We start from the raw sequence: 25,333 nt of genomic DNA, 5'->3' as shown, positions 1-25,333 counted from the left end.
TACCAGTAAGTACTCAAAATCTTGAGGTCTTCTGGTTAGTCTGAGTGAACATGATAGATTGCCCCAGGGTATGCTTGTTGCTGTACTGAGAATCTTGGCAAGCACAGCTGAGATAAACATCTTCCTCTAGTTCATCCAGCCTAGTTCATCCAGCCAGGTCCAATCTTTAAGGATTATTGTATTTTGATTCATTGAACAGGCATTTTACAACTGGCCATTTAGCTCTCACTGATAAGACATCCAGCATCACTTTGACCAGAAAAGGGATCAGAAGGAAGTAGAGCACATAAAGTTCTCTGCCCCCATGTCTTGTGTTGGCATATCTGATTCTTATCACTATACCCACACCTCCATTTGGAAGAGACCCTGATTTTAATTTCTCAACACCAATAACAGAACTCCACTGATAAATGCTTCTCTCACAAGATGAGGTAAAAATTCCCTGCTTTCAGAAGTTGGCACTGTTTCACAAATGCGTTTTCCAAATAGCACACCCACAACAATTGTTCCCACCGCTGCCACCAATTTATATGTCCACACCATTGTCTCAGGCTTGGGTTGACCTACCCCTACCCTGAGGTAAAACTTCTCCTCTCTAAGCCTATGAAGCTGAATACTGGGCTGCGAAGCCTTAAGGAGTGTGGTTGATGTTAAACTTCAACTTTATTTCTTGTCCCACCCTTCAGTAACATATTAGTAGTATGGTTACCCATCCAAGTCGGGGAAAGAACAGGGGTTTGTGCTTCCCTTAAACAGAAACTGGCACACAAGGCTTGGGGAGATTCAAAATGTAACAGAAGGTTTATTTACAAGTTGGTAACGTAAAGGCAGGTAGGCAGATGTTTGAACTGAAGTAATGGAAAAGTTTTGGTACAGAAACTTCACTGGTGTGAGGCACAAAACACTTGGTATGATTCTAAGTTTCTGGCTTCTTTCAGAGGCTGGCACTGCTTCACAAATGCTCCACTTTTAATACACAGACGCAGCATGACTTTCCCTCCTCTCCAGATCTTAGGGTACTCCACTGAGTCAAACCCTTTCAAGATACTGGGCAGGCATTATAGTTATGAGCTATAACCAGGGGTCATTTCGTAGAAAAAGAGCTGGAGGAACTCATTAGCATAACATATTAATATTAATAACAACAACAACAACAACATTCGATTTATATACCGCCCTTCAGGACAATGCCCACTCAGAGCGGTTTACAAAGTGTTATTATTACCCCACAACAGTCACCCTGTGAGGTGGGTGGGGCTGAGAGAGCTCCAGAGAACTGTGACTCACCCAAGGTCACCCAGCTGGCTTCATGGAGGAGTGGGGAATCAAACCCGGCTCTCCAGATTAGAGTCCTGTGCTCTTAATGACTACACCAAACTGGCTCTCCTTAGCATAACTCATTAGCATATGCCACACCCCTTGACATCACCAGAAATGTGTCATTAGCATAACTGATTTGTATATGCCACACCCCCTGACCTCACCTATCCTGACTGCTTTGGATCCAATCCTGGCCATTCAGGGCCGAAATTGGGCCCAAAACAGCAAAAAGGGGCTGAAAGGAGCCCAAAATGGTCAGGATTGGGCCCTGCTGAACAGGAGAGTGATCCACCACCCGTCAGAGGCCCGATTCGGGCCGTTTCAGCCTCAATCCAGGACGAAACTGGCCCCAAATGGCCGAGAGTTGGGTGGGTGGGGCCACCTGACATGTGACCTCTTTGGGGAACTGCTGGAACTGTGTTCCTGTGCGTTCCCCCTCGAAATGAGCCCTGGCTATAACCCTGTTCCTCGTGCTGAAGGGGAGACTCCTTTCTACCCACTTCCTTGGCCCATTATAATTCCCAGATCTCTTGAGTCTACGCAGGAGTTAGTGCTGACTTTCCCACTTTAGTCCAAGGACTAAAAGTGCTTCACGAATGTACTGATTTCTCTTTAAGGGAACACATTCCCTTTCTTCCTGACACAGAGGACTCTCTGGCTGACTGTCTCTGGTCAGAAGCCAGACTCCAACTCCTCTCACTCTTCTGTTTACTCTGTCAACCCCTCAATATTCCAACTGCCATTTCAGGCTAGCCACAAAGGGGGGGGGGGAGAAACATGTCAACCGTCTTTACTGTCCAGCAATCTGAGCATTTGAAGCTGAATCCGTCACACCGACGGCCCACTTTTTATCCCCGTACATGCATAGTACATGGCACATGTGCAGTACACGGGGATTAGAAGCAAGCGTGGGTGAAATGGTTTGCCTCCCCACTGGCTCTTCAGAGCCTCCACAGGCTCAGAAAGCCCCAGTGTGGCAGAAGGAAGGCCTGGCACCTTGGCACTGGGCCTTCCCGCTGTCTTGGGGCTTTTGGAGGCCTAGGAAGACTCAGCCCAGTGATGGGTAGACCTAGTGCCATGGCATCAAGCCTTCCTGCTGCTGAGGAGCCAGCCACCATGACCCACCACCCAGGAGCCGACTGCCGCTGCCCACTGTCACTGAGGAGCCCACCGTTGCTGAGCAGCCTGCCCCCCCCAGCTCTAAGGAACCCGCCTGCTCACCCACTGCTCAGCTGGGCAGCAAGAAAGCTGGGAAAACCCACTTTCTCCCTCCCCAGCTGATCCGCAGGCAATGAGGGTGAGTGGGCGGTCTTGGGAAGGCCCAGTACGGCTCTCTGGAAGCTCAGAAAGGCCTGGCACAATGAGCCGGGAGCGCGATGGGCAGCTGCAGCCACACCTCAGACCCTCAAGCTGGCAGGGGCCGGGCGGAGAGTGAGGGTGGAAGGGCCTGGGGCTGAGGTCATCCCAGCCAGCATCTGGAACATACTGCCTGGGCTTCTCCCCCCTCCCTCCCTCTGGACAGCTGCAATCAGCTGTGTTGAGCCCAGTGAAGCCCAGCCCCTCCCAGCCCTCCTCTGACTCTGCAGGCATCCCAGTGGTTCCCATGAGGAGAGGCTCGCTGATGCTGGCAGGAGGGGAGGAGAGACCTGGTGCGGTTTCTGAAAGAGGCACATAGGGCAAATCCACACTCACTCATCTTCCACTTATCTTGTGCTGTCATGGCAATTGCATTTATTCCGCTACCAGGCTGCGCATCCTCACATCCACCCTTCCGGTGTGTCTTCATGGTGCAATCAGTTCTCCACATGCCACCGAGTACAGTGTTACCGTGGGCGGTTCCATCCTCTGCCGTCAGAATTGACGGCGCATGTCACTCCCCTTTTTTTTTAAAAAAAGGGGTCAATTATCCGGTGTACCAATATCTTGAATTTTGAGAAGTGGCAATGTACCCTCCCCCTTATCTTTGATTGGCTCCGGTGACCATTTCTTTTCCCGTGCAAACCGCTGCTCACTACAGTTGGTTTACTGGTATACCGACCATTATGCACTGTTTAAAAAAAAGGGAAGAAAATGGATTTCCACGAATATCACGTGGTTTGGAGGGAAGGAGCAATAGTGGCGTGGTGATGGCAGGGAACACGCAGAACGGGAAAGCGTATAAATATCTGCGTGAATAGCGCGCCGCTTGTGAAAAAGCCGCGGAATCAAATAGGTAGTGTGGATTCGGCCATAGAGAGGCTGTCAGGAGGAGTCACTGGGGCATGTAATAAAAGGAATGACAGGATTTCCCATTGAAAATAATGGGAGAAGCTTGAAGGATCTTTGGAGAAAATGGGAGCCCAGAACTCCAATTTACTTGCATAAGCTCCATTGAAAAGCATTACAGCACAAAAACAGTTACAAAGCATTACAGCACAATTACAGTTGCAAAGAAAATGCAGAATGAATTTTCCATAAAGGTATCTGGGACCAGATAGACTTCTCTGGGACTGGTAGTAGTAGAAGTGTTCTTGGACTGGAATGACAGGTCGCAGAGCAGAATGATTGCTCCTGATAGTAGTCTTTACCCTAAATCCACAGTTAGTACAGCACCGAAGCATTTTGTTTTGCTTTTCTATTGGCCTGCTGGGTGTCATTGCATTGCCACGGCAGCACCCTGCTCATCACTGTCAATCATCGGGGACTACGTAAGAAGAACGGCCCTTACCACTACACCCAAAGGCGGTGGGAGGACAAATGGGGAGGAGGGAAGGAGCAAGCCAGAGGAGGGGGCGAGCAGAGTCAAGCAGATGGAAGTGCATGATGGTCTGCATCTCTCTCTGTGTTACTCTTTGAAACTCCTCATCTTGGCAGTGACTGCAGGGCCTTGGGAGGGTGAGGTGGCCATACAGGGGCAATGGTAGGGCCTGGCCTGAGAGGTGACTTGCCGCCAGGAGGGGGGGCACCAAATCCATTTTCTAGAGCCCGTTGTATTTGTTCACACAACAAGCATTGTTTCTAGTAAACTATAAATGCCCTTGATCATAACCCATCTCTCTAGGTATTTTTTTTACTCAGCGGATGTCTTTCATTCATTTTTTTTCATCGGCTTGACAGGCTAGGCCTGCTGTTGAGCAGGTCACAATCAGAGATATGTGGATTTGTTTTATAATAAGGAGACAATTAGTAATGATTCCAGAGAAGTAACAACAAATTTCTTTTGGATTATTTTCCTGAGTTGCCTGATAAAGAATTAAATGGATCTAACATTTATGCCTTTGTTTCTTTCCTCTCTCTTATCATCAGTTTGTATCAGAACAAAGAAAGCAACAACAACTTTCATTTGCTTTCTATGTGGGTTCCAAACTCCTAAAAACAAACATAAACAAAGCAAAACAAGATGATCCATCTCTCAGAATTTACATGAAACAAACAAACAAAAAATAGAAAGCTTGTCATCATTATTCTACCTGTAGCCTTCACTGAAGAAAGATAAGTAGAGTGCAGAGGGCATCAAATTGCTGCAAGTTTTCTGTTTTTTCATGTTGTGCTTCACTTTTTTAAAACTAGCAAATAATGATCATGAAATAAATTTTGACTTACAGCATGCAGTAAAAACAATAAGAGCTTTATGGTGCCTTAAAATCACAAAGAAACAGATTTATTTTTTTAAAAAAATAAATGAATAAAACTCTTGCTTTCCAACTTTAATGGTAAGCAAGCATATCTCCTTCTGCCATAAGGTTTTGTGCTATATGATGCTAATTTCCTTATTGTCTCCCAGAGGGAACAGGTCTGTAACAGCACAAATACACATTCTGCCTCGTTCATTAAAGGGAAAGCAAAAGATGTCTGCTTGTTTATATTCACTATGTGTTGAAAAGTTGATGGCAACACACTGAAAGAACCAAGAGCCACTTTCCAGTGTTCCCTATGGTGAAAACAAAAGAATGTTCTCATCTGTAGTGATGTCTCTTTGGCTCTGTGAGTATTACAGTCATCTATGACATTTACTCTTTTTGTGTTTGCACATACTGAATTTACAAAAATAACATCATTTCTCTCCTTGTGGGACACTCTCTCTACAAAAGCTCCAGCAATTGCTTCAGATTCCAAGTCATTTGAGATCAGGCTTCTGATGTTGCACCACTTTTGTGATCAATAAATCACTAGCTTGTAAAGAAAAAGAATTAAGTAAAATGTTATTACTAAACTAGTAGAATAGTTATTTTCTCCCATCTCTCCCTTTTAATGTATGGTGTTTCAGAATAAAAGAAATCTCTAATATAGTTATTTTTTTTAGTATGGCAATCAGAAGAGTAATACTCCACATATCTCTAGAGCTAATAATTTGGGATGGGTTTGTTGCTTTAATGTTAACTGTGCTCCTTTTCTGCTAGCATGAAGGACTGGGACTACAGTTGAGGCTGCTGCAATTCTTTGGCTCAAGGCTTTTGGAGGGTTCTTTGGTGAACATTAAAATGCATATAGTTTAGTTTTATTATGCTGTTGGGCTCTTACAACATTTGCTAATGGCTTTATTTAATATATACCTAAACAAAGCTTACTCTCCTCTATGATATGACCGAGAACTCAGTAAAGCTGAAAACATACACTCTGAAGTTACACATGAGCTTGTATTTCAGTATTTGTATTGAGAAATTAATCCATTTTAATAATATAAAGATTATTAGCCCTTGAAATTCAATGGAGAATAACCACCCTGGAATACCTGAACTGCTACCTTCTCCATGCTCTCTTACTTTACTATAAATAAATATGCACTACACAAGATTGATACTAAATTGATTGAGTAGTCTACACTGGACTGTTAATGTGTGAATATAAAATAAATATACAATGGAATTCAGAGAAGGGCAATAAACCTGCATCTTGATTGGCAGTTTGTCAAAATTATGGTTCCCTATTTACCAAAAACAGTAAACCCAGTGTATTTTAATAGGCATTGTTTCATCGAATACAATATGAGAATTGAGCCCAGTAGGATGGGAAGGTCATTAAATTTTTTTAAAAAAAGTTTGAAAAAAATGTTTTCCGTTGAACACCAGTGGAGACAGGGTATGGCTTCTGATAGTCAAAGAGGTGACATAGCCGTTGACTATGAATTCCAGATGTTAGATGCAATCCATGCTCTACAGAACTGGAAAACTGTGGTATGGAGAATAAAGTACCCACTAAGGTTATTCACATTTTTAAATCATAAGACACCAGTACATGCCTGGCTTGCTAAAACATTTTGCTTGCACAATATAAACAGTTTCCATGGCAGCTCTTTATTTCAGTTATTCCAGCTCATAAAATGCAATCTGGGCCTCTTCAAAACCAAAACTAAAATGAGCAAATCAGTCCATCAGCAGCTGTAGCATTCTGGCATCAATGTCTACAATGGTGATATTATATTTTTTTAGCTACTGAAATCACCATTTGATTTGCCTTAGCTTTTTCAGTAGATGCACCAGTTCACTTTCTGTATATGCATTTAAGCTATTAAAAGATTTGGAAAGCAAATATGAAAAGTACTTGAGTTTTGTTATATTACTGCTTGATAGAGTTACCAGGTTCCCTTATCCTCCCAGACAGAGGGGGGGAGACCAGGCACACACCTTAATCTTCTTCACTTGCGCGCAAAGTAAGCACATGCTCCTGAGCCTGCACGATGACATCACTCCTGTGAAGTGATATCATCATGCAGGCCCAGGAGTGCATGCTTCACATCAGGCCGATTTGAGCCCCTGGAGGCCTGTTCCCCTGCATTTCCCCCCTTGCTGGTCAGGTGAGTAGTGGCGGGAGGCAGAGGGTGGGAGCAGGGCATCCTCACCCCCAATAGGAGAACAGCAATCCTATTGCTTGAGGTTCACTAGAGTACACTGTCTATGAGAAACATAGTGGCTTAGTTTTAGATTCTGATAAAAATATCACTCCTTTCAGATCCCGATCCCAAGTAACACACTGGACTAGAATCTATGATATGTTTGGATTTCTTCTGTTTTCCTTATTATCACATGCAAAAATACTGTAATATGATTTGTAAAAAAGCTGTAGGAGACTGTTTTCTACAATTATTCAACTTGCGAGTTGCAACAGAATTGCTGCAATGACAATGACAATGAGGTGGGTCATATACACAGAAAAATGCTTGTATTTGTTATTCACTACATATACATGAACAACTGAAAATCCAAACAGGAAACATAAACACATCAACCTTTCTTGCAAGCCAGATTAGCACTCTTGGATATCTGATGAAATTTAGTTCGTTAATGTATTGAAAGATACAGCAGGCACAAAATCTCCTGGCAAAGATCACAGAAGTAGTTGTGTGTCTTAGCCAGTTCATAGACATGCTTAGATTCTATGGGGACTGATTGTGGATCTATACATAATGTTTTGGATCCAATAGTACATTTCCGCTGTTAGATGGGACTTCTGTCAGTGGCACAGAACTTCTTCACCTCCCCTCTACTGATGTATCCTCAAATGCTCCCTGAAATGCTACCCACTACTTAAAAAAAAGTTCAAAGACAAAAATTATTATGCCAGTAATTGCCGAATCTCTATTGATCATATTGTATGTACTTGCAATATGGAATCCACCTTGGGTATCAGTGAGAAAGGTGGACTATAAATGAACAACAACAACAATAATAAAATAATACAGAGGGACAGAGGATCCCCCCCAATAATACAGAGGGATAGAGGATCCCTCCCAGAAACAGAATGAGTGGTCTGTGTGGGAAGTGGGAATCAGTGAAAATGCCACTCTCTTCTGTCAGCAGATCTAACCAATGTATACATTCCTAATTTGCTGGACTTTTTTTATTATTAAAAAGATGCGGCTATGTTACCCATTATTTAAAAAGTGAGACTAGCCTGAGGTGGGAGGCAGTGGTGCTATTTAACGATTTCTGGTTGCATCACTTCCCTGCTGAAAACTACCACCCTCAAGGTGCTTTTAACCTTGCTGTGAACCTGTATATTTTCCTGAGCAGGACAAAAGCAGTATGGGATGATGATTTTTGGTGAGAATCTGGCAGCAAGGGAAAGGTTTAAATAGCCTCCTTCCTGGTCTCACCCTTGGCTAGCATAGTTTAGTGGTTAGAATGATAGAGAAGGTATGGGAGACCCAGGTTTCAATCTCCACTCTGCCATGAAAGCTTGGATCAGTCACACGCTCTTAGCCTAATCTACCTCACAAGGCTATTGTGAAGAATAAAATGTACGAGAGGAGATTAATGTAAGCCACTTTAGGGCCCCCACTGGGGAAGAAGAAGGGTATAAATGAAACAAATAAATTTAATTTGCAGCCTGGGGGTGTGTTCTGTTAGAAGAAAATATTGAGGAAAAAAATCAAAGGAACTACTTTTGATATGAGCTGCTTTTTCTGGTGCAGGCAGGGACATTTTTAACAGAGGGGAGGAATTGTTTTACGTCTGATAGAGGGAGAGGCTACAGCAATGACAAATGGGTATTTCAGTATTTGATAGGATCTTTTTCCTTCCAAAGCAGTAACATCAGTTTGTAAAACTGCATCCTAGGAAAAGGTGTAATTTCAAGTGTTTCAGTCTGCCAAACATTTTTCCTATTGATTTTATTGGATGGATCTGCTCTTAATGTTTTTGCAAGTAAATTTATAAATAAACACATAGCTCATTAACTCCTTTCTTTTTCCTCTCCATGCCCCAAGCAGACCAATAGCTTGGCTTATATCCTAGCTGGAAGAAGCAGTGATAGAATCCTCATAGCAGCTTACTTACAAGTTCAGCTCAGGCACCTCAAAGTTACTTTTTCATAAAGTTGATGCCCTTGAATCACTAGAAATAGGAGGATCTCATCTGCTGAAGGAGTTGCATTAGTGAATCTGCTTTCTTTTAGTTTTTGGGACACAAAATCTAAAAATACAGCAATATTGAAGCCTGATGTCAAATAAGAATTTTGTTTGAAAAGTTTTTTGTGAACCTGCCATTTTTCCAACTGAGAAAAAATGGCATAGATGCAAAGGCCTATCAAAGTCTTATATAGGATATGCATATACAGGAAGAGGTAGTACCAATATAGAAGAAAACTTTTGTAGGTCACATTCAAAAGGTCATGCATGAAGATGCTTTGAAACTCCAATACACTGGTTACATTTAGGGAAGATATGATAGTGTTCAGCCTTACTATCAATATGAACATGCTGGGCCTTTAGTTCAAAAATTAGAATTATGACTAGACATGGGCATGAACCAAAAAAAATTAATGAACCAGTGGTTCATGGTTCAGTGCCACCGACGATCCCGAGGTCGCTAACCGCAATGAACATTTTCTGTTGCTGAACCAGTTCGCAGTTCGTTGGGTGCGGAACGGCCCCCATGGCACTTAGAGAGCCCATATTCCCAGGGAGTGTTTTGCAGGCTCTCCTACAGCCATCACCCAACTTTGAACAAGATTGCAAAAGGGATCTTGGAGTTATACCCTCTCCAATCCAAGGCCCCCAGGAAATTCCCACTTGATACAATTAGAGCCATCGGTTGATGTTGGCCTAGTGTACAGAAGGTGGGTGCTGACGGCGGCTGCTGGGCCTGGTGGGCACGGGGAGGTGTCGTTGAGCTGCCTCCCCTCAGGGGGCGGGAGGTCTGGCCGCTTGCCGGCGGCACCCCCCATGTGCCCGCCTCCCAGGCCAAAAAGGAGCGCGCTGGTATTCCCAGCTATGTAGGGAGGTGGGTACCGGTGGCAGCCGCTGGACCTGGTGGGCATGGGAAGGCGTCGTCGAGCTGCCTCCCCTCAGGGGGCAGGGGGTCTGGCTGCTCGCCAGTGGCATCCTCCATGTGCCCGCCCACCAGGCCAAGGAGGAGCACGCTGGTATTCCCGGCGTGGGTGGGAGATGACATGACATTTGGACAGGGGCCTGATCCCCCAGCAACTGCGGGTCCTCACCTCGGGGTCCCACTAAGGAAAATTTTGACAGCAGGTGACAGTACCCACCTTCCTGCCTTGCCGGAAAGGATGGGAGGGAGAGGACGTGTCATCATGAGGAGGGGGAGGGGGAAGATCCCTCAGCAACTGTGGGTCCTCACCTTGGGGTCCCACTAGGGAAAATTTCGACAGCAGCCAACAGCACCCACCTTCCTGCCTTGCCGGAAAGCATGGGAGGGAGAGGACCTATCATGTGGGGGGTAAGTGGGAAGATCCCCCCGCAACCACCAGGCCAAAGAGGAGCGCGCTGGTATTCCCAGAGTGGGTGGGAGAGGACATGACATTCGGACGGGGGCCTGATCCCCCAGCCACCGTGGGTCCTCACCCGAGGGTCCCACTGAGGAACAGTGAGGCGGTGGCAGCCAACAGCACCCACCTTCCTGCCTTGCTGGAAAGGATGGGAGGGAGAGGACCTGTCATGTGGGGGGTAAGTGGGAAGATCCCCCCGCAACCGCCAGGCCAAAGAGGAGTGTGCTGGAATTCCCGGTGCGGAGGGGCCGGGAATCTCTATCTGTCTCTACATACAGTTCTCCACCCATATACCATTCTCTAACTGTTAACATTCATTCTCTAATGTTTGTGCATACATTCTAGTGTCTTTTTCATTATACTGATACATTCTGTACTGTTTGTCTCTTTCTCTGTTTTTGATTTTCAATCCTTTTCTCCATGGATGTGGCATATTCTGTTTGATTCTACATCTCCTTGATGCATTCACATTCTATTTCTACTTCTAGAACGGTTGATATCTGTGTGCCCCATTCTGTTTCTACGTTTCTCCCTCTCGCTGTCTATTTGCAACTTTCTATCTCTGTCTCTTCCTATGTGATTCCACCACTATTTATCTGAATCTATCTCTTTCTATGTATATATCTGTCCTTTATTATTTCTTTCCACCTCTGTCTTTTTTCTCTTTCTATAATTAGATTGTTTTCTATATTCCTTTATCTATCATCATCCATATGTAGGCTTGTGTGTCCATTTTTTTCCAATGGTTTTGTTTTTGTTTTTCAATACATCTTTCTATCTGTCTATCTTGTTCTGTCCGACAAGAGGAGGGGGAGCAGGAAGATCCCCCAGCAGCCGCAGGTCCTCACCCGAGGGTCCCACTGAGGAGTAATATGGTGGCAGCTGACAGTACCCACCTTCCTGCTTTGACGGAAAGGACGGGAGTTGCGGGACACATTCCCACCCAGCTGAAAGGGGTCCCGTCAGTCCTGTTGACAGGGGAGCCGCCACGTTGTCAACCGACTGTATCCCTATACAATACAATCGGCTGCGCGATCGTGCTGTTCAGAATTAAAACAAAGAAAAACAGCCCAAACTTCTTGGACCTCCAAACAGTTTTAGCTCTGCTACTACTGGACTTCATCTCAACACTTAAAATATCTCTGTTATTTTGTCTCCAGCAGCACTATGTAATTCATTCACTGACTGAAACTGGTGCATGACACCACAGGATACAAAATCACACAGAAAACAACATTGCTGTAACATTAATGGTTGGCGAGTGAAGTGAATACACTTTGCAACAGTAAAATCAGTTCGGTCCTTGCAGCAGGTTAGATCAACAGCTTGATCAATTCTTTTTCTCTTTTTGGTTTTACACAAGTTCCAGAACTGGTAGGGGGAAAAATCAATAAATCCCATGCAGAAACTCAACTAAAGGAAAGAAACACTGTAATCTATGTCAGGGAATTATTTAGAAATATCTACAGGATATTTTTTGTGAAGTCCCAGATTAAACAGAGGTATATGATTGAAAGTTACATTAATTGCCTTTTAAAAGTGGCTGGAGAAGGAAAAAGATCATCTATTTTGCATGTGGACAAGAAAAAGAGAACATAAAATTACAATACTGGATTATTTTCTAATCAGAACTAAGGGTGCCAAGTGAAGAATGTGAAATAATTCATTTTGCTTCTTAATGTAATAAACAATCCATTATTGATTATCAGCAACATCTGCATACAATTAATTACATTTATTTTACTAACGGATAAAAAGGAAATGCTTTTCAACAGTGAATGCAATCTAGAGGAAATTAGCCACACTGAAATTCTAATTAAATCAATAGCATTTAAGTCCACAACTTCCTCTGGACTCAGTATGTTATAAACTGATTTCCTCACAGTGGCATGCCCTTGTCAATCTCCTTGCTGCAACCACCTCATAAGCCCAAGCTCCTCAGTATACCAGGGTGCTGAACAGCTTGGTTTGATGGAGGGCGGTAATTATGTCAACTTCTATATTCTAGAAATCAAGCAAGGCTTCATCAAAACTTCTCACCATGTCTTTCAGAAAACCCTTGACTATCTGGAAACCATCTGGATCCATTTGGATCCAACAATATCTGGAGACAAACCAACCTAACTGATCCCTTACCCCTGAATTTTTTCCTTTGCATAGGATTTTCCCATTAATCCAAACCTACCATGTAGTAATCTGTAGAAACCATGAGAACAATTGAAATGTCTCCAACCACCACACACAACCACAGTAAGGAATACCAGATCAAGCATATGATTTACCGTATGTGAGAAGGGACAAAGTACATTTTCTTCCTGGATAGAAAGCTCAAATGAGCTCTGCAGTGAACATATCTGACAGAAATGGCAAGGCACATATTCCTTGGGATCTTCTAACACAAAGGAATATGCAATATTGATCATACAGTGTACAGAAAACTAAATCTTCATTACATAGATGTTGTTGATTTACCAGAAGGTGGTATTTTTATTCTTTGGCATTGCTGATCTAGTTGTGTCCTTTTTCCTTCTTCTGTATAGATCAGACTAAAAGGGCTAGAATTACATAACTGAAAAAAACTGACGCTTCCTACCCCCACTGCTCTCTGAGAATTGGTTGCCTTTGACAGAGGTAGTGCCTTTCTTCTTTCTTATCTTCAAACCATCCCATCTATTCTGGAAATTGTTTCTGCTTTTTATTGTGAGTATTGTAATTACTTTGGGGGGAAATGTAAGAAAAAGAAATCTTTGACACAAAGAGCATTCTAATGGGACAAAATATCCAGCAGTGCTGGAAGGCAACACAATGCTGTACTGGGCATAGATTTGTTGATTACTGACTTAGCTATAAAAGTAGAGGGCTTGGGAAGATGCCAGTAATATTCTTGATGAGTTTTGACTTTTTCCCCCTCTGGAAAAACCAAGACGTTTGTAGAATGCCTAAATGACATACATTTTAATACAATCTACTGAAAACACTATCCAAAATAATGAGTGATAGTACTCTATAAAGCAGTCACATTAATAGTAATAGATTAACAGTAAAGCCAGAGCATAACCTACATCTGATTGTATTTCGCATGTCTAAGTATTTGGAAGTTGGATTTAAAAAATAAGAAAACCTGCATTTTCAAAGAACTGTTGTTGCATACATACTTTATTATATCAATAAGAGCATCAAGTGTTGCAAACCTTGAGTATATTTTCTTTCAAACAAACTTTGAGTATATTTTGTTTCAAAAGTACTAAATGCCTATTGGGCTAAGGACTCAAACAGTTAAGATGAAGATTGTGTGCCTTGTTCCATCAATAAAATACATATGACAGTCTCTTGCATTCTCAATTTGCCTTGGAGCCATGTAGCTAAGGGTCTAGGTGTGTAACCTTTTAACCTCCACTTGGTTTTGCTATACAAAACTAGACTCTCCATTTTGCTATTAGCATTTTAAAGGGAAAAAAACTGTACTTCTAAAGTGCTAATAACAAATGAGACAGCCCCTAGTATCTAATACTAAAACAGAGTGAAGGATTAAAACCCTCTCTCTTGGGTTCACAGCTCACAACTTGAGGCTGCGCAAACCTGCAATTTGTATCAGATGGAACGAGATACACAATCTCCCTTTTGTCAGTTTGACCTCAGACCAATCCATAGGTTCAAATCACTGCTTAGCCAATGAAGTTCACAGGGCAGTCTTGAATCTATCACTCTTTCTCAGCTTAACTGAACTCACAGGACTGGTGTGAGGGTAAATGGAGGAGGGGGAACCAGGTATGACACCCTAAGGACTATGTAGGAAGGGTAGAATAAAATTAATGGGGATGAGGGGGTTAGGTAGCTCCTTGAAGGAAAGATTGGATACAATGCAAAAAAGAAAAATGGAGTAAGATGCTTTCCAAGATGTTTTCCCATCGAGGTATGATATATTTTATATTGGCTGTGTCTTGTTTAGTATCTATTTATATTGGCTGTGTCTAGGTTTATTATCTATTATACTTTCCACTCTCTGACAATACAATGGTCCTGATGTAACTCTACTGCACAGCAAGTCTATCAAGCACAGAATGTCTATCAAGTACGATCAGTGCTAGAGGGTGCAGAGGGGAATGATAAGGAATGCAGCACCCGTAAAAAGACCTTTCATTCACAACTGGAGTGAAGTAGAGATTTGTGAAGACACAAATATCAACATCATAGAAATTAGCAAAGTTCAAGTCTTTAAATTGTCTTGGTTAATGGAGTGCCTGATCTGTTTTGGAACAGGCTTTAAGAAAAGTTATGCAAAGATAAAAACACCCCTTTATATATTCAAGATGTACTCAGCACATGCATATTTCTCTTTGTTGTTGCTTAGTTATGTTGTAATTTCTTTTCTTCCTTATAAAGATTTTGTCCTATTGTTTGGTTATAACCTTATCCATGATTGTAATTACTTAATAAGTACACCACAGACCTTCATTATCACTGCAGGGAGCTATTTTTCCTCTGTAAGTTAGCAGGTGCAAGCAAGGGAGGGCAGTTGCATAATGCGATGTATGGAGAACTTCGGGATCTACATCATTTAAACAAGTCATCCAGTGGCTAAATAGGAAGATAAATGGCACACACGTATTTTTCAAATGGTGCATAAAATTTTGAATTAGCGCTTCTTAATTATACGTATTCACTCAACCACTTGAGATTACAACATTTGAAAAGCACTAAGACTACTTTACTGGATACCTTCCAGAACTAATCCATAACTTACCTCTTGTGTGGTTAGAATCAAATGACACTGTACAATTCTCCATTTGTGGTCTCAGGGCACATACTGCTGTTACTTTTACTTATATAGTACTAGTATATGTACCTATGTACATATGTACATTTACCAAGTCACAAAAGCAAAAGATATTACCTGCCGCCAAAGAGATTACCATCTAAACAAGGGGAGAGGGGGAGGAGGACGAGGACGAGGACAAAGAAGATATAGAATATGGTTGCCAACTTTGGGTTGGAAATTCCTGGAAATTTGGGAGTACCGCCTGGAGAGGATATGATTTGGGGAGAGGAAGGACATCAGTGGGGTTTAATGTCATGGAATCCACCCTCCACAGTAGTCATTTTCTCCAGGGGAATTCATCTCTGCAACCTAGAGATCAGTTGTAATTCTGGGAGATTTCCAAGCCCCACCTGGAGGTTGGCAACTCTACAACAGAGGGGCAGAAAAAATGAGGCAAAGGTGATGGAGATTGACTAAGAAAATTACATATACTTGAGGGGTAAGCACTGTTAAAGTTAAGCCTTTCTGGATGAGTATATGTTATTTCAGATCTTTCCTATTTCCATTGCTTCATGTCTTTAGTAGAGATGGGCATGAACAGCAATATGAACAAAAAAAAAGCCATGAACAGCCCAATCTGCTGTTCGCGAACAAGTGGTCACGAACAGGTGGTCATTGCAAGCCTCGTTCGTTGCTGTTTGTCAAGCCAGACAGTCTGACATCTGCAATCAACTTCCTTGGCAACTTAGGCAGGGATTGTCTGAACTCTGTCTGAACTCCTGCTGTTGCCTTGGAAACCCCAATCTAAGCCCAATTTAGCTTGATAGGCAGGTCTTCCTTTCAAGTGTGGAGCTCCAAATTTGTTACAAGGGATCAAAGACCAGGGGGAGAGGGGGGGGCTTCCAGCTCTGACTTTGCAGACAGTGGAGAGGGAGAGAGACAGTTGCTGTTGGCATTTTAATAGAGTGCATTGGAGCTTGAATTTTCTTTGTGTGTGGTGGGATAGGGATCTACCCCGTCAAGTTCCAGGGCTGCTGCCAGGCTCTGGGCCAAGCTATTATTTATTATTGGTACCTTTCCTGGTGCCTGCTCAGGTCAGGTTTCTGGGAGTGTTGCAGTAGGGATCTTGACTTGGATGATGGCTGGAGGAGAGCCTGCTGGCCCCCACGAACAGCCAACCACGAACATGTTCATGAACAGGGCCATGTTCATGGTTGTTCGTGAGTCCCTGTTCGTGGATGGCAATGAACAACAAACATAATGTTCTTTTTTTCTGTTTGTGCCTATCTCTAGTCTAGTAGTTAGTATACTTGCTCTAATGTTTTATGTGAATCTATTTTCCTTTAATTTAAAACCAATGGTTTATTTCCTGTGATCCAGGCGGAAAGGTTGTTTTTCTCTCACTTTTATATATTTTAACACTTTCCCAGTTCACACAATGTCATTTTCTCTTGTTCATGTTTTTTAGCTTACATTGTCTGTCTTGCACCTAATACAATATTCCAAATATGATCTTACCAAGGATGCTGTCACCAAGATGGTGTCCACAAGTTGTGATGAACACAGTTGAACATTAGACACACTTATTTATTTATTTAGATTTCTAAACCACCCTCTCCCTTAACCAGGCTCAAATCGTGGCACAACATTCTAATACAACATAATTAAATTAGCATTTAATTGCACTTTTCCTTTGTATTGGAACAATTTGTACACATTTGCAACTGTGCAAAGAAGTTGGTTACTTCTTGTATTTATTCTTTTCATATTCATCATTCACCTCTCCATTCACCCCCCACCCCCGTCTGCTGTTCATCACATTTTTAAGAAGATAAATTTCTCAATGAGTGACTTACAGATGTGAGGTATCTCTCTGCGTTCTTTACAGCTACCTGAGTTGGTGCTTGTAGGCAGGTAAAATATCCAGATCATGTTCTCTCACAATGGTTTGCCATAGCCATTTCTTTTCTAAACCCACTTTTGTCCCCAAGGAGAAAAATCAACTTACAAAACAGGTTGTCTTTCCTATATCAGTAATATTTCATCCTTCCCTCACCCCTGTAGGAAAGAATGTTCTCGTCTACATTGATAATCCTTCATACATTGCTAGAATTCATATACCTGTTCAAAACAAGGGTATTTTTTTCAAACAAGGGTATTTTTTCTTATAATTTATAATTGAAAATGTAACCTATGGATACATTAATTTATCTTTTTGTGTGCACAGTAACAGCAAACTAAGACAATCCAGGAACAGAAAAAGACATGAAAACGTTTCTAAAGATAACACACATTAAGACAAAATTATTGGAAGAAGGTAAACCTTTTTGGAATAGTCAGTTTAACCAACATACAAAGCTCATATAAACGCTTGCAATTCACCTACAGAAGAATAAAGGTACTAAATGAGAAAGATGGCACAGAAGTGGCAGAAGGCCAATATGGACATCCAATGGCCATTGCCGTAAATGGGCTTAGACTTGAGTAACTTTGCAGAGGCTTGCTCTGCAGGAAACCCAGTATGCCAGTACTTAGGAGCACTGATTTCAGTGTTTGTAAACATGTTGCATACTTCCCAATCACTTTCAATATATATGCAGGATACAGAATGCATTTTAAAGGCTCTTTCCTTTTCTCATTTGTTTCCCAAAAGGTTTAGCTACCCAAACAAAATTTAAAAGAAACTTAACAAAAACCTGACAAACACATCCATAGGACTTTGGTTTAAAACAAGACACAGTTCACTGGTGAAAGGGCTGTCCATTTAGAGTCTCCAGTTGCCATCAGAATGCAGCACATTTTTTTTACACTCCACTCTCTACCAAATACAATTTTAAAAAATCACAGTTTTTTAAAAAATATTTCTTGGACATTTTAAAAAGAACTGGATAATTAAGGGGATGACATGGGGAAGCAGAAAAGAGAGAAACACACTGGCTTTAAATTGCATATTCGGAGGGAAACTCAGGCTCCACGCTGGGCTTTTTCTTCCAGATTTCCAAATAGAGATCTGCTCAGGAAGACATGTTCTACTTTGTACACAGCAGAGGTAAACTATGAGCTTCTGCCTGAGTTTTCTGTGAGCAACCTACATTTTGCCTAGATAAATTAAGTAACCTCAGTTTAAAATTCAAAACAGTCAAAACATTTGAAGCAATATATGTTAGTTATTATTTTCTAAGCTGACATATCACAGTGGAGACGCAATTGTGTTAGTCATGGCACTCCGCATGATGCCAAAGCTGTACTGAGCAGCATGCTGTTAAGAAAGGGTATACCAGCATGCAGCAGCATTGGCTCGGCCCTCCCATGCTGTGTCAGTCTATAGGCAAACACCATGACCACTGTCACACCACAACACGTGAAAATGCTAGGGAGTTATTTCTGTAACAACAGGGGGGAGATTCCCCCTCAACTTGACCCCAGTTCATGGTGGGTATTGTGGCAATGTGTTTTGAATGGAATACATAATATTTCATTCAAGAAAACACCAGATAAGGAAAAAAAAGAAAAAGAAAAGGACAATCACTAAAAGAAACACCTAGTTAAATTTAGTTTAAAAACTTGTCTCACACTTGGAGACAAAGTAGAATCTTGTCTTTCAGTGAGGAGAAAATATCAAATAGTGGGCTGTTTGGTGTAGCATTTAAGTCTTCAATGGAAGATTTTACTCAGTGCTGAATTTAAACAGTATTCATCTGCTCTGGATTCGGACAGAATTAATTACTGGAAGCATCAATGTCCATAAAGGGACAGCCCATTACCACACACAACAGTCAGTAACTATGTTTCTACAAGTTATGAAAATAAAGCAATATGTGCCTGTTTCGGTGGCTGTCGTTTGCCTACCAATGGTGCAGTGCTCCCCATTCCAGCCCTCTCGACATTCACATTTCCCATCTTTACAGGTTCCATGCTCCGTGCAGCGGGGATGGCAAACACGTTGGTCACAAGCTACCCCTGTCCAGCCCTCTTCACAGCGACATGCTCCGCCAATGCAGACACCATGAGTGCCACAGTCTACAGAGCACACTTCTGGAAAAAAGCAGAAAGTTGGTTATTGTTTTATGGCATTGACCATTAGCAGTACCTTTGATTTATGGGTGATTAAGGGCTTTGCACTGTCCCAGGAAGCGCAATCTTGTTGGATATCCTTTGAAAACTGCATCATTAATGTTGACACTCTTCTAAGCCCATTGACTTCAATGTACTTAGAAAGGCAAAACTTTGCGGAGGATATCTTTCCCTGTTGAGAATGCTAATGGGGTGATTTTTCCAAAGCATGATGAAGACTTTTGTATAAACAGATGCAGCTCAAGAATCATCTGACTAAATTCTCAGAGGATAGCAATTACTTTGAATCACCAGTATGCTGGGAACAGTCTGAACTAGTGACACTAAAGGGAAGGTTGAAGCATAACCCAAAACAGAAGTTCTACCAGACAAACTAGAACAGCAAGTGGGTTTTTTTCATCCTGTATCATCAATATGTTAGCTAAATTCTTATTTACAAGGCTCAGGTGTAAGGAGAATGGGAGAGGGGAAGATGGAACAAACAAGCATAAACCTAGAGTGTAAGATTCATGTGGAACTGGGGTGGGGGGAGAACTGAAGTTTTTCATGGAAGTATATTTAGGAAATGGATGAAAATATGTAAAAGCTCAAAATGACAAATTGCATTGTTCTTACCAAAGATTATATAAGAATGAAAAGAAATGTTATTTTCCTTGGTTTTCATGGCTGTTGAAAGAAGCAGAATCTGAACATTTCTGGCCAGGCTAGGATCATATGAATATAGGGCACTGAGGTGCCTGGTTTTATATGGCAAATGCAGCACTCAGGATATCAGAAGTTATTGTTTTATATAATCTGAGTGAGCCATTCAGTATACAGATACTGGAAGATTATAGGAAATATGACAACTGCCTTTTTCTTACCAACGGAGCAGTCAGGGCCCATCCAATTGGGATCACAGCTACAGAGACCTGTGTCAGCAAGGTACGTGCCATGCCCACTGCACTGGTCTGGGCACTGGGCACGTGGAAGTTCACAGTTTAAACCTCCCCAGCCTGGGCTGCAGAGACACTCTCCATTAACACAGACACCATGGTTGGAGCAGGAGGGATCCAAGCAATCAACTACAAAAAGATATAACAAAGACAACAAAACAAACACTTTATGAAAAAGGTCAGTGCACAGAATGTGTAGTCTGGATTGACACCACTTGATGGATCTGCGCTCAGCAGGTTTCGCCTTGCTGCCATGAAGTACAGCCAGCTCCTGCAGTTGTTCTTTAGGCTATCTATTCTGGGAGTCTGAAAATATAAAAAGGTCATTCTGCTTACTCTGGAAGAGGCTCCAAAAATGAACTGAAGTCAGAAAAATGTGTGCATGTCTGTAGTGGTCAGAACAAAGAAAGGGGTAGGGCTCATTTCTAATCTATTTCTAATATTGGCATCCCAATGTTTGTCTCAACACAAGCTTACACACACATAGTATTAACAAATCTGTGCCCTAGACTACAATATGAGACTATGTAAACAGGTCTGAAAAAGAACATATAGTGGGAACAGCATCCCCTTTTTTTGTCACTGTGTTTTCCCTGTTGCACCCTATTCAGCAGCTTTCTTCTCACAGAAAGGTATAAACAAGCTCAACTCACCATGCCCCTTTCAGTATACATGGCCTAAAACTTTACTAAGCAATCGTAAAATACTTCCCTTTTGCCATTATTTTGCTGTTTCATGCTTGAATATATTCTGTGGCTTAATTGGGTTGAAAAAGTAGATGTGACTGTAGGAGAACATAACTGTGTGGCTCCTGTATGCATTTTCAAGCACTCTCATAGCCCAGGTGTTGATGCTGAGTAGGCAGAGCTTTATTAATACCTAGCTGGTTTGTTTTGACAACGGATCTGAATTGCTTTCTTTATGAAGAGCCTTTCACGATACAACTGATGATCAAGATAATGTCCCAGGTAAAATGAATTCATGACTAGTTTGTATTAATTTGCAGTTCAATGCCTTAAAATGATTGGCATTCATTCTTCAGCCTTTGCATACTGTAGATCAGTAATGAAAGTGAGTCCTCTCTAATCTTTAGACATCCTTCACAATTAAGAGACAAAATTCACTGAGCCCTGTATTGTCTGAAATAGCTGCTCTTTCATATATTAGCTTTTAACATACGCAGATGGGATAATGTGATCTATCAATACCATTGTGAGTTTAAATCTGATTACAGTGCTACAAAAGCAGAAACTTATAATTTTCTAGAACTTAGATCAGTAACTTAAAAAACTTAGGGTTAGAAGAAACCACAGAAACCTATTTCAGGTCACTAAAAAAAGTTAGGGAGTCTTCACAAGTGATGCTAAGAAGATCTTTTAGTGTGCAGTGTAATTTTGGGAAATGTTGTTAGAGCAGGTTAAAAAGTAGAAAACCAGTTTCAAATTGAATGTAATTTTCTAGCCAATTTATGTTTTATATTCAACTTTCACACTTGGGAAAAGACAACAATGAATTTAGTACACCTGTGAAAATTATGATTCAGAAGGGCAGAGGTGTATATCTACAAACATATGTACGTAACACTTTCAAGATTTGCATGATAACATATCTATGTAACATTCAAGCCAATGTTTAAGTTCCCTTAGTTTAAATGGCATTGTAGTGTTCTGGCACATATACTCATTGAAGAAAAACACTGAAGACAATACTATTCACCGTATCCTCAAAATCACCTCAAAGGGAGATAAAGAAATGGCTTGAGGAATCTGTGAGGTAACTGATGAAAAAAAAATCTTCAATAAACTATAGACATGTGCACTCAAAGTTTGACATGTATGCCTACCACTCTGACTAGCATTCTAATGCAGTACAAGAATGTTCTCCTTTCCTTTAAGGCAGATTTTTAATATTTTAAAATGGTTAACACTACTTTTAAATGTGTGTGTGTGTGTGTGTTTTAAAAAAAAACTCAGCCATGGTCTTTTATTATCACTCATTCTTTTCAGCTTCTCAGAGCAGTGGGTTCAGGGCAACCATGACCCTGGGCTGAACGGTCATTATGAGGTGCAGAAGGAAGTACACAGGCAGAATGTATGGGCTGCCTTGGACAAACAACAGCACCCAAACCCAAATATCATCATTCCCACCCTGAACTCTCTTTGCAACTCCTTTAGACAAAGCAAAAAAATGGTCTGTTCTCAGCTGATGGGGATGGTTACAGAGAATAAATAAAGACTTGGCTTAAACTTTGGGTCAGTCAGATTGGAGAAATCAAAAGCTTTGTCAGAAATTACTGAAGAAATATATCTTGTGAAACTGTATTCATAGTTTTGGGTAACGAAATCTAGACTGCATTCTACTCACAGTGTTCCTGTAAAAATAAAAGCAGAAGCATCCATAAAACCACACAAGCTATCATCCTTACATTAGGGAAAACTAGACTAAAGTGCAAGTATCTTTGCTTAAACATTTTGTAGATCACACTTTAGGTTTATCTATTATCCTACTATATAAAAGGCAAGACGTATTGGTGACAACTCACTTTTTATCCTCACTCAGGCTCATTCTGGCCTCAAGGCTGCTGCGAAGTACCTGCTTACCGCCGGGAGGGGGTGCACCAAATTGAAGGCCTAAGCACTCCTCCCTGCGCCTCCCCTCAGCACTCTCCTGCTCTGGCCTCCAGGCCACTGCAAAGAGCCTGCTTGCCACTGGGAGCTCAGGCCATCGATTCACTGGGCCCCCTCTCAGCAGCAAGCGGGTACTTTGCAGAAGCCCCCAGGCCAGAGTGGGAGGATACTGAGGGGAAGAAGAGCAGAATACAAAGTAATCTTCACACAGGTGCATTGCCAGGAAAGGGCCTGCTGAATCAACGGCCTAAGCATTCTTCTCCACGCCACACCTGAGGGTCACTGAGGAGAAAGCAGGATGCCTGTCTGTGCTTGCCTGGGAAGGGTCCCCACTGGATCATATCAAGATTATTCTCCCTGTCCTAAAGAGTCCTGGCTGCAATCTTGAAGGCAGTCCATGTGCTGAAGAGCTCTAAGTAAGCTCTACTGATTGTTATGTTTCATGAAAAATAAAAAAAAATGACCAACAACAGTTTTCTAGAGCACGTTGTATTTTTTCACACAATGGGCTTCATTGCTAGTGACTGATAAAATGCAAATATTTCTTGGCTACTAATAATTCCATTTTACTCCCACTGCTCACAAACCGATTTTAAAAAAACATTTATTCAACTGGCTTATATACCACAGACATAAGGCAAATGGATTCTGGACCCTTTTCTTTCTCCCTTTCTCCCCTTCACCTGACTTCTAGGAGCCCTCAAATATAATTGCTAATGGTTTTGTAATTTCTTCAGCTAATTCCCTCAGTACCCAAAAGTATACTTCATCAGACCATGCTGATTTAAATTTATTAAAATATGATCTATTCATTTCCTACCCTGACCTGTATTTCTTCCCTTCCTTGGTTACTTTCATTTTATTAATTTATCTCATTCAGTCAAAACTAAACCAGACTAGGCAATGAAAATTACGATTTTCTTAATCTCAGTAGTTTGACTTTTACCCACAGAGATGTGGACTTACAATTTCTTTTGTTCTTACTTTTAAAAGTTGTGTGAACTCCTCAGCTATGGCACTATGACTTGCTAATTTTAATTTATTCTCTGCTTCCACCACTTTGACTGCACACACTTGTGCTTTTCCCATATATATAGAAAGATTTCATTTTGTTATGATCTAAAGAACACAATAGAGAAGTTCCAGTCATTGACCCTTCACAGTTAGCTGCTGAAAACAACCATTTACACTGAAGTCCTAAGAAGAGTTACACTCTTTATAGTACATTGAGGTCAGTGGGTTTAAACAGGTATTGGGTTGCCAGCTCCGAATAGGGAAATTTCTAGAGATTTGGGGAATGGAGTCTGGGTAGGGTGAGGTTTGGAGAGGGGAGGTACCTCAGCAGGCTATAATGCCATATATTCCTCCTTTCAAGGTTTTCTGCAGGGAATTGATCTCTGTCATCTGGAGATCAGTTGTAAATCCAGGAGATCGCTAGCCACCACCTGGAAGCTGGCAACCTTAGGTGTCAATCTGTGTAGGACTGCTGTTAATCAACTGAAACAGTATTGCGGGACCAGTCTAATGCAGCCAGAGGTTCACTGAGCAGGAAATAACCACACTGACACTTCTCTGGAGAAAACAGGCCACAACTTTATTGGTTACAGAAAAGGGGGAGCTATGGCTGCATAGGGCACGGATCCCAGCATCAGCTGACCTGCCTGCCAGACGATGACCCCTCACCCCTTCAGTCCATGTGCTGAAAGGGGAAAACCGCGGGATGATGGTTGAGGGAGCCACACTGGGCGGAAGCCTCTGGGTGGTTCCCCCGTCACCTGGAAACAGGCCTGCTCTGTCAGCCCCCGAGCTGGGCTTACCACTGCCAAGCCTGGTCCAAGATCCCTTATGGGGATCCCCATCTATGGGGAAACAGTGCACGCAGGCCCTGTCCCCCCCCAAGGGATAGGTGCCCAACGCCTAAACCACCCACCTAAAGTTGTGACAAACTACTCAGCCAAAATTTTGATAAGCTGTAACTGTACCCAAAACATACATAAAATCATAGAAATGCTTGTAAACAACCATGACATCCTGTGCTTATCTAACAGAACACTTACTAACCTAATCAATTGCTTAAACTCGCAATGGAAATCCCCAAACTTGAAATATGTGGAGGGTGGGTGGGGATCACCATTCCGGAGCTGACTGCTGGGCCGGGGGGCCTGGTCCAGCCTAAATAGGGAGCAGGTGGACCTGAGAGAAAACCTCTTCTTTCAGGTCGGGCAACGACTCCCCTTCATTCAAATCCCAGCCGGCTGCCCCCTGATTGACTGAGGAAAATTCAAACCGCGTTCCCCGGCATGAAGCCTGGGTGTGTGGTTGTGTTGGGCTGTCCGAAATGCTACTCCTGCTCCCGTCCCCTTGCCACACGGGCCTGCAAACGCTGGTCCAGGTAAGTCAGGGTGGGAGTCTTC

General features: G+C 42.1%; 1 protein-coding gene across 10 annotated transcripts in view; it reads right to left on the bottom strand.

The window, feature by feature from the left end:
* TENM2 (teneurin transmembrane protein 2) overlaps positions 1-25,333 on the bottom strand; it is a 1,076,616-nt gene that overhangs the window by 121,507 nt on the left and 929,776 nt on the right. For 5 of the 10 annotated variants that reach the window (XM_054977125.1, XM_054977126.1, XM_054977127.1 and 2 more), the window contains 2 exons: positions 20,221-20,421; positions 19,133-19,318 (listed from right to left, as the gene is read on the bottom strand). In XM_054977125.1, coding sequence (XP_054833100.1) covers positions 19,133-19,318; positions 20,221-20,421 — 387 coding nt within the window. Of the gene's footprint in view, positions 1-19,105; positions 19,319-20,220; positions 20,422-25,333 lie in introns of all 10 variants that reach the window. The other 5 variants (XM_054977124.1, XM_054977117.1, XM_054977119.1 and 2 more) reach the window with 2 other exon arrangements.

This window comes from Eublepharis macularius, chromosome 4 (assembly GCF_028583425.1).
Source record: "Eublepharis macularius isolate TG4126 chromosome 4, MPM_Emac_v1.0, whole genome shotgun sequence".
Taxonomy (NCBI): domain Eukaryota; kingdom Metazoa; phylum Chordata; class Lepidosauria; order Squamata; family Eublepharidae; genus Eublepharis; species Eublepharis macularius.
This window is presented reverse-complemented; position numbering and strand designations above follow the sequence as displayed.